Source organism: Glandiceps talaboti, chromosome 14 (assembly GCF_964340395.1).
Source record: "Glandiceps talaboti chromosome 14, keGlaTala1.1, whole genome shotgun sequence".
Classification (NCBI taxonomy): domain Eukaryota; kingdom Metazoa; phylum Hemichordata; class Enteropneusta; family Spengelidae; genus Glandiceps; species Glandiceps talaboti.
This window is the reverse complement of record NC_135562.1, coordinates 16107450-16118658: the sequence shown is the minus strand read 5'-3', so window position 1 is coordinate 16118658 and position 11209 is coordinate 16107450. Positions and strand designations below refer to the sequence as shown.

At 36.3% G+C, this 11209-nt stretch overlaps 1 protein-coding gene across 1 annotated transcript; it reads left to right on the top strand.

Annotated features, from left to right (window-relative positions):
* Positions 1-204: 204 nt before the first annotated feature.
* LOC144445333 (monocarboxylate transporter 9-like) lies at positions 205-10966 on the top strand. Its single transcript, XM_078134872.1, has 4 exons — positions 205-1012; positions 2087-2275; positions 10268-10456; positions 10755-10966. The coding sequence occupies exons 1-4, from the start codon at positions 205-207 to the stop codon at positions 10964-10966; spliced, it is 1398 nt and encodes a 465-aa protein (XP_077990998.1).
* Positions 10967-11209: the final 243 nt, after the last annotated feature.

Here is an 11209-nt window from a genome sequence, read left to right as displayed (position 1 = left end):
TATATATATATATATATATATATATATATATATATATATATATATATATATATATATATATATATATATATATATATATATATATATATATATGTCATGTCTGCTTTTACAGGTTTCGGATATGGATTAGCATACAGTACAAGTATTGGAATGTTATAGTTTCACTTCGACCGAAGATACGCCTTGGCAAATGGTTTAGCAAATATGGTATCAAGTTTTGGTATCTTCATTTTTCCTCCAATACTTCATCTACTTATAGAAAAGTACGGTTGGCGAGGTGCGTTCCTCGTTTTGTCAGCTCTCAAACCGAACATCTGCGTCTGCTCAATCCTATTCAGAGAGCCGAAGACTGACGTAACGTCCTGCCAAGGATTACATGGAGATGAACTTGCAAGTGAGAAGCCATCAACCTCAAGCAATGAGTCCACCAATATCGTTCATGACACCAATCAGAATCTCAACGATAAGACGAAATCTGATATCTGCGACCGGAATGAACACACACCTGCAAACGAAACTCGGCGTCAGAGTCATGGAAAGAAACGTGGCCAACATACCAAATACAGAATTAAGAAATTGCTAACAATGTTTGAACTCAATCTATTCAGAGAAAGTGGTCTGTTTGTTTTAATGTTCGTCTCTTGCTTCTTCCAAGGATTAGGTCTCTATATGGGGGTGATTTATCTACTTCCCAGGGCAGAATCTAAAGATATTGCCAGCTCCAGGGATAATACTTTCCTTGTTTCCATTATGGTAATTTTCGGCATTATTGGGAGAGGAGGTCACGGCTTCTTGTTGGAATGCAAATATATCACAGGACCTTCATTGTATGCCATCTCTCTTGTCATCGGTGGGGTTGTGTCTCTCTTGAGTGGATTCGCTAACACGTTTGTCACCTATGCGGCTGTAAGTGCTATGATTGGTCTAACAAGTGGAACGTACGTACCCCTTGTTCCTGTTTTCTTAGCAGAGTTTACTGCAAAAGAGAAAATGACCGGAGCACTTGCCCTCTGTAAGCTGTCCTTGGGAGCAGGACTGGTTGGTACTCCAATTGCAGGGACGTATAACTAACGACAATGACCTTAAGTTTTCAACACCTCATCAGAGCAACAGAGACGTTATAGAAAGTTAAATTAATACGCCAATAAATCAACAACACATTTTACTGGATAGCTGGTCACGGATTTCGGAAGCAAATATACGTAGCGTAAAAATTACTGTTATTTACTAGACGACTAGTGCTATTTCACATTTCAAACTATTTTTCGGACAAATTCTACAGCGGAAATAATATACAGAATTATAGCTAAAATGACGTAAACTCGGTGTTTCACTCATGGGACATTACGTTTTTGACACAGTGATATACGCATTCAAAACACAGACACAATAAACACAGTGCCCAACCACATTGAACACTGATAAACATTGCTATTCGTTCACTACCCCGACAGTCCAGTAAAACAGGCTTCGAATTTGAAAACATTACACATGGACATGATGGTTTTGATGGCTGCAGTTGTTTATTTTTTAACTGATAATCAACATTTCAACTTTACGACTTCTACATCCCACTGTGTACGAAACCTATATAATTGTTTCTTTTGTATTAAACTTTGTCTGAGGGTGTGTATTAAAATCAATGTCATGTCACATTAGTTTAACACCAAACCTACGTAATTTTAACAGTAGGTTGTTCTGTATGGTAATCAATTGTTATCGACTGCATAGACTTTGAATATGTTAATACCAACAGAAGAAACAGACAACATATACTCTACATTAATATTGAATTATTACTAGAATATTGACATTTATTTACAAATGACGTTTGCAAATCCAGTACTAGACACTTTATTATATGTCTTTTAGAAATATCTGCGTGTAGTAGATTTAACTACAAATAGAAAATGGATTAATAGAAGAGGGAATGTTACATGACACCGATCCTTACATCGCGATTTTTTTGTATTCGCCCCCCCCCCCCCTCTCCCCGAACTGTATAGAGAATTCAAGGACAGCCAACAAAGTATTTTATTAAAGGCGCCTCCAGACATAAGTTTATGTTTTCTTAATTTATCTCTAGGTTGGATGTATGACTCCACACGAAATTACGACTATGTCTTTTACTTTGCTGGTATTTCTCTCTGTGTTGGTGGTTTCATGATTTTACTTATGCCGTATTTGAAGAGGGTTGAAACCAGACGTCGAACAATCATAGAAAGAGGTTCCAACAGAGATGAATGCCATGTGAATGCAACATTTGACGAAAGAAGTAAGAATGACGTCATCATTTAACCGCTGTAAACTCTGTAAATTGGAATACTAATTCGTACATCGAAGAAGATATTGTCATTGACTGCATTCGGCCGATTTCGGTTACAATCGGCTATTTACGGCCACACTCTGTAACTGACATGGCTCGTTTTGTATCAATTCTCACTCTTTCAAATTATTTTTGCTTTTAATCATGAAAATAATGTTTTCATTTACGTCTAGATATGTTTTAAATAACCCTGTGTATTTATGTTATTTGAGTTGTTTTACATTGAGATGACTGATTAATGGATTGCAACTGCCAATAATCCCTTGCCTTATAATTAGTTGGGTGTATATTTTAATACAGCCCACGGTGGAATGAAGTTGACATTATCTAGCAACAAATTGATCCATAATTGATACCACACACACAGTCAACTAACTTCAAATCAGTTGGAAGAAGCTTCAAAATAAAGACGTTACCTCAGCTTCAGTATTGAGTCAGCACCATCACTTTATAGGCGATGTTTCAATATTTAAGATGCAACATTGTATGGGCATCCTTAAAAGTAGTACACACAGCATTGGGTATTGATGACAGCCAATAAGGTTCAAAATAGGTTACGAGTTGATAAAAAGAGTTCACCACCTTGCTTGAAAGATAAAATGACATTCATACATGTAGGTTATAATACAAGCAGTTCAAAGTTTTTAGCGTTGAGCTTTCGTTCTGCTGTAACTGTTGGATTTGTCACGAAGATGAAGATCGTTGACTACACTCAAACAAACTTTGAACTGCCTTTCCGTTATAACCTACATACATCAGGTTACGTATTGTTTTAATTCTTATCTGAAGATAATAAGAAAAAGGTTAATATTTTACAGAATGTTTGTTTGTTTAGGTTAATTAGGCCAGTTAGTATACTACAGGTATAATTGTTTCGTAGAGACAACTTTAGCACTAAATCTTTTAATAACTTCTTTAACTAAATCTTGGTTACTGAATGTATCTAGTTTGATCACGTACCTACCAAGGATGAACTTTTACACTAAAGTAAGATAATCGATAGATGCTACATTTTAGTAGGACTGCTATATAACAAATTTGCCATAGAATGAACCTGCTATAAATTACTAAACACGGATATAAACCTTCATTACTTGCATACCATTTAATATGTAAACGTTGAATATACAGCCAATTTATTGCTCATTTATTTCAGTCTTATATATACAGATCAGGTAAAACTGTATCCTTTGGATCCGGCGAAAAAACAACAACATTTAAAAAAAAAACATTTTTATATGTTCATGTTTGTTGGAATTTATTCATTTGCACGCTACAGAACAGATATTATTTTCGGGAAAGTACTAAAGTTTAAGTAAAACTTGACTAAACTTTAGAGATAACAAGAATGTCTGGAACAAAGTAGGCTTTCTAATCTATTTTGTATTATATACTTTTGAATAGGCGTACATGTATTTATATATTTTTTTTATTATATGGACCATATCATATACGTCACCTGTCGGTAGTCTCATATTCTGATTGGTAGATAGTGATCCCAGTAGATATGCAGGGTTATTTGTCACCATGCTATTAGTCTCGATTACCCAGACTGTCGCCGCTGGGAGCTCTGCTTACGAGACCTCCCCAAGGATAAATATTAGGGGTGAAAAGTATGTGTGTGTGTGTGTGTGTTTGTCAGTGTGTCTGTATCACCATTTATTTTTCACCATACTGCTATACTGTTAGTCTCTGTTACCAAGACTCTCGCCGTTGGAGGCTCTGCCTACGAGACCGCCTTAAAAGAGAGTCTGGGGAAACGAGATTCCCACTCGCCCCGCGCAGGAAGTACCATATAGAGCAGTGCATGCTGGGGAATACTTCACGTCGAATTAATTGCAGGCTAAACGATTTAGGTACTTTCAGGACAGATTATTACTTTTCAAGCGAGTAATACATCTTAATTACAACGAACAGGCATCTTAAACCCATTTGTTATGACTTGGAAGAAACAGGACGGTGCAGGGTACCTCGAACGTGGTTTTCCCAAGAATCTTGCCTGGTGGTCTAATAGAAGAGACGCCAAAGGTGAGAGTCAGGGTACCTGAGACTACTGTATTTTTCGCTTGTTTATCATGTAGTCACTGCTATTGCCATTGTAAACAAATCCCACAGACAAACAGAAGTCCAGCTATAACACAGTATTTCGAATGTCAAGTTATAGTGCATGTGTAAACGACACAAAATATCATTGTTGTATACATTGTAACGTTTTGTGGCATAGGGAATCATCATAATTAATCTACAGAAAGGCAAAAGTGCACAATCGTTAAGCGGTAAAGATATCATTACCGTCAACGAGGGTACAATTTTGGCTTAAAGGGCTAATTTTCAATCTCAGGTCGGTGCAATATATGGTACTTCACCTTGTAAACATTGTCTAATCTGTGAAGATTAACTTTTATCACCATGTAAATGAATATAGGTTTACTGTATATTATGCATCATATCCAATACGTCACCTGTCACCAATCTCGCATTCTGATTAGTCAAGGTTCCTGCGAAGATATGCAGGGTTATTTTTCACCTGTATTGTTTTGTTTTGACAATTGCGCAAACTTGACTGTCTAAACTGTCTTTGATTGAATTTATTTAATATTTATAATATTTAGTACACAGTTTGACTTGGGACTGAATTATGCACTGTACTATGTGGGTCCTACCGACTGCAGTAGTATTTGTATGTATGGACCATATGGACACGTGAGCTTAATAAGGGGTCGTAGGTCATAGTGAATGTTACATCGCCCTCCTTCCCCTGTTCAATGATGGTTTAAGTACCGTACAGACTCATTCTTAATCATTTCACTGATGCATGTGTCGGTATTGCTCAACCCATAGGGTCTTAGCCTTTCTCGGGTTGATATGATATGATATGATATGATATGATGATGTGATATGTGATATATGATATATATATGATATACGATATATGATATGATATGATGATATGATGTATGATATGATTTGAAATTATGATACGTTATATGACGTGATATGATGATTACTTACAAGTGCTGATGTATCCTTCGACTGAAGGCATATGACCTAATGTGAACATAACGCAGAATACGGAGGATAGTTAGACTTCGAGGGAAAGTTTCACTCCCTGGCTCATTCGAGGTACAGAGATCGTAAGCTGGACATACACTGGATGAACTCACACACAATCAGGATATAAAGCTGTAATTCTAAACATTGTACAAAGCTAACAAAAGATGTGTGAAAGGTTTGTTGTTGTTGTACGTACAATTAGCAATTTTTTGCAATTTATTGAAGAAAAGATTGGTAACCCAACTATATCTAACTGAGCTGAGTAGAATTTACAAGATTCTTAGATGATGCCGCAAATTATATTTAAAAATATATCTGATACATAAATACGTTGTGTAACAATATGAATAATTTGTGTACGTGAATGGTTGTTAAAGTGTAAACACGCATGTTAGTGACTAGTCTGGTTCCAGACAGGGACATTATTACGTATTAAATACTTCATCTTAGTCCCAGTCTGGTCAAGTTCCCCAACAATTGCACATAATTATGTGCTCCCTCCCACAGGGTTCATATAAACATCATGACGTCTTCACGTCCCCATGTGATCTTAGTTTAAATAGACTCGAGGAGTTGGACATTTGCATATCATTAGTAGGTGCTAAATTCCGGCAATAGTCAAAATATGGTCAAAACAACTGTATCAAATGTATTAATGAGCAATGACGACAACCTATCAATTTGTGATGGATTACTACTTATATGTGTCGTTTGCTCTTCACTCATCATGACGTTCAAAAACACACTCGACATCTTTTGTTTGGACCTTGACTAGACTGACCCATGGATTAATATTAAGTATTTAATACATAATACTGTCTCTGTTTGGAACTAAACTAGATAGTGACACGATCAGTGCTGATGATCTATGGAATTAATATCTTTTCCTTTGAGATGAAGGCAAACACATTTTCAAACAAGCATGTTAGTGACATGATTTGCTAATGATGTGGACACAACCAATTGATACAAAAAATCGTTTAGTTTACTGGTCCTTCCAAAATACACTATCAGATATGGACAAAGATGTCAAAGGTCCACAGTCGTTACCAATATATCACACTTTTGCTGATGGCGCTTTACTCATAAACTATTGGCTTGTCAGTAATTATCTATGCCTGGCTGGTTTAAGTTTGTTTTTCTTTTCTTTTATCTTTTTTCGTTTTTAAGTTGATTTACACATATAAATAGTCATTGGGATTAAGGACTGTCCTTATATCGCACAAATTTCAACCTCTCTATTCCGCATTTGTTTTCGATTTTTGTCGCCAAAGGGATCGAATACTCTGTGACTGCAGACGTCGTGCGTTTTGATTAAGAACGCAACGCTGATCTACCACAATAAGGTAGGGGTTTTTCTCTATACAATAAATTCCAACATTTATGCCTTGTAATGCAAGGTTGCTATTTTGTAGTTAAATGTTTTCATTTGTTTACATTACAAATGTAACATGTGATCACCTTCACGTTCTCTGATTTTCCCACCCTCAACTAAGTCGTTGCACATTTCACCTTATCCCGTACTAATACCATTATAGAAGATTAATGCATATCCAAGGCACTGCTATCAACCACTTGTGTGAGCTACAACCTGCAACGACAATATTGTCACGTTTCTGCAGGCTGAGAGTATGAGACAGCCAGTGTGAGGTCGATTTGATGTCGAGTTAAATTTTGTTTTGTAAACCTATATATAGCTGATCGGTTTATTGCGGTTCACAGTCAACAGGCATGGTTATTGGTTGACGAATAGAATAACGTGTAATGTAGAACCGGAACTGCGAACATACCAGCAGATGATAACAAAGTGAACGGGATAATAATGTTGACATTTATGCCGAACAGATGACAAACATTGGCGACACAATTAGGTAGAATTCTCATGTTTTTTGTTATGATCGGAAAATCTAAACCCGTCGGAACGTATATCGATTCACCCTTAGATCTACAGACATAACGCTTCAGGTGAAAAATAACTCGCGTTCAAAGCAGGTCGCAATATGTAGACTTCGTAATGATCGAGCCACACGTACCACTACTTCCAGTGACTACATGTAGTGCTACCGAAGAAATGCCAACAACTACACGTCGACACAGCCGTTTTGCTACTTTATCCCGTGATGACCTCGAAAATGGAATGTAAACTTGATATTTTATGTGCATGTACATAATATAGTAATTAATTGTGAACATTCATGCACTGGCAATATTGAAAGTGAACCGTCGCATGTCTCTGACTCCGGTACAATAGAATTCAAGGTCATACTCTGAGTGTATATATTGCAACAGATTGAATGATGTTTACAAATTTAGCTTGTCTAGTAGTATAAGTAGTAGTATATAGGTCAATGAAGTGTTCAGAATTTTTAAATAGAATGTTGTTTATACTTATTCTACATATATTTCAAAATATGAAATCTACCTGTTGCTGGAAAACATGTTTAGCACTTAACTATCACATTTTTTATAAAAGTATATATCAAAAAATTCAGAAACGATAATATTTTTCTAATAATGCAATATTTATAACTGTATGTAAATTTTAATATTGATGCGAGCTCGAGTCTTTGATAATAAAGGCAGTGTTGATTTCAATTACGGTGCCTAGAATTAGTTGTTATGGATGTGAATTGAAAGAACTTTGTTTTTGCGGAGTTACACAAAACACACACAAAGTAAGGTCGTCCTTGGTGTTGTTATTTCAATCAGTAATATACTGGGTTTTAGCTTCTTTTCCTACCACAAAAAAGGGGACATGAGTACAAGAATCCCATGCACCAATGGGCAGTGATGGAATATCTCACACGAGTTGGGGATTTTTTGTCAACTTTTAAAAGGATTGTGTTTCCTATGCTAATTAGACCGTCCCTCACCTTTGCAACAGCTTCTATTCGCTTTTCGCTCTCTTTTCTTTGGAGAAATGGTATAATTATATATTTTAAACAAGGAGTGATGTTGGGATTGTTTTTGGCATATAAATCATGACATGTATTATATTATTGATTGCATGTTTATTAACCTTTCTTTGGATACATGTAGTCTGGTTATTCTTTTACCCCAGAGACATGGAAAGAACCGCTGTTTCGTAAAACAGAAAGTTACATAGTCAGCAATAGATGTCGGGAATCTATATTTTTTGACGTTATTGAATGACTAACATTTATGATTGCAGTAATAGTTAATTGATTGAAAGTGTCTCCCGTTTCTTAAGTGTCAATTGGAACATGCGTAGATATATGCGTGTACACAGTATTGTGTTTTCGCCATGTAGGCACTGTGGGGTGTATGCGTATGTCACGTTCGTTGACAATGGAAAACAAAACGCATATTATACGTTGTACGTACAACCATGCAAATAACGACAGGAATGTTTTCGCTCAATCCAAACCTCAGAGAAACAGACAGATACATAATACATACATACATACATACATACATACACGCATACATACACACACACATACATACATACATACATACATACATACATACATACATACATACATACATACATACATACATACATACATACATACAAAACTTTTTATTTTGAAATTGAATTTCCTCATAACATAATTGATATAGCTTATTTCAAAGTGAAGAGGAAACAATGTGTGCAGCTTATTCCCAAAGTAGCTAGTAAAATTGTAAATTAGGTGGAAGAGTCAAAGTTTGAGGGAGGCAAGTGGGGTGGGTATGGAAGGGGATTTCCCCCTCCCGTTCCTGGAGATTTTTGAAATTCAAGTACTAAAAGAATGCTATTTTAACATGTCAAGGTAGTAATAATACTACATAGAATTTGACTCAAAATAAAAGTGAGCAGTGTTAGGGTAGGTACAGGAGGCGGTTCCCCTTGAGCCTTGAAATTCAAGGACTTAAACTAAAAAAATGTTATCTGGTTAACATGTCAAAAGCAAGGAGATAACAGTACCCTCTCCTGATCGCAATTGAAAATTGCAGAATACTAACATTGAGAAAAATTCTCAAAGTATAGTTGCATACCACACCATTTAAAATTAGGAAAAATTATGGTATACTTATACATCCATTTCAAGTTACAGAACACCCTGTACTAGCATCTGTACAATGAAAAGTTAGCTATATATTACCATATTCTTTGTTTTCAACATGTGTTTAACATTATCAATTATAAATAGCTGTGCAATGAAACCTGTCAGAGATTATGCTTTCACTGACTGACATATAATATATACCGTGATATTCTAGATGAGTTTATCCTATTTGGTCAGACTTTGCCCTCCTGAGTGGCTTCAACTGTTTATTTCCTTAACCAGGTTATTCCTTACTCCTTTAGCAATTAATGATTTAATCGTTTCATGTAACAGAACTCAATGTACTAGTTACAGTTTGATCAATTTGTGTTACAGATTGTTAGGGTCCACTGTAATGGCTTCATAAACTACATGTATATGTCAAATGTGTATGCATTTTCATGAGGGCTATGTATATGCAATGTGCACTGAAAAATTCTAACAGAAAAAACACTATGTTAATAAATAACTTGCATAATCGTGTATATGTAGGTGTGTTCTACACCTCAGTGGTAGCAAAAAATTGAGTAGCCCCCCTTTCACTCCCCAGTTTTTGAGCGACACCCCTCCCCCGGTTATAAATAATGACTGCTCCCTAATATCAGTACTAGCTATATATTACTGTATATAACTTTAGAAATGTCTACATTTAACTACAAACAGAAAACGAATTAACAGTAGAATAGACTTTACATGATATGGTTTTTTTTCTGTGTTCGTTATTTTTTTTCCCTTTCTGCCTTGTTCGTTTTTGGGAAATTCAAGGACAGCCAACAAAGTATTTTATTGAAGGCGCCTCCAGACATAACTTTGTATTTTCATAATTTATCTCTAGGTTGGATGTATGACTCCACGCGAAATTACGACTATGTTTGCTACTTGGCTGGTATTTCTCTCTGTGTTGGTGGTTTTATGATTTTATTTACGTTGTATTTGAAGAGGGTTGAAAACAGACATCGAACAGAGATGGGAAGAGGTTCGAACAGAGATGAATGTCATGAAAATGCAACATTTGACGAAAGAAGTGAGAACGTCATCATTTAACCGTCATCGTTCCCACTCTGTAAATTGGAATACTAATTCTGACATCTAAGAAGAAATTGTCATTGAAAGTATTAGCGGTTACGCACATTCGGCTAATTTCGGTTACAATCGGCTATTTCCGGCTACACTCTGTAGTTGATGTGGCTAATTTTTTCCTTCCGTAAGGAAGGGTATATATTAGGGGTGAAAAGTATGTGAGTGTCTGTGTCTGTGTCTGTGTCTGTGTTTGTGTGTGTCAGTGTGTCTGTATCACCATTTATTTTTCACCATACTGTTAGTCTCTGTTACCAAGACTCTCGCCGTTGGAGGCTCTGCCTACGAGACCGCCCTAAATGAAAGTCTGGGGAAACGAGATTCCAACTCGCCCTGCGCAGGAAGTACCATATTGAGCAGTGCATGTTGGGGAATACTAGTACTTCACCTCGAGTTGCAGGCTAAACAAGCGAGTGATACATCTTATATAATTGTTAAGAACAAACAGGCATCTTAAACTCATTTTTTATGTCTTGGAAGAAATACACCGTGTGACTTCCGGCGCAGGGTAGTTGGAAGAAGGTTTCCTCGGACGCTCGTCTGTGTGATCTCGTCGAAGAACCCGGCCCCCAACGGTGAGAGTCTGGATAACTGAGACTACTGTATATTTCGCTTGTTTATCATGCAGGATCACATTATAAACCAACCATAGTTGTGGCATGTCTTCACCTTTGAGTCATCCATTCTCACCTTCCCTTCC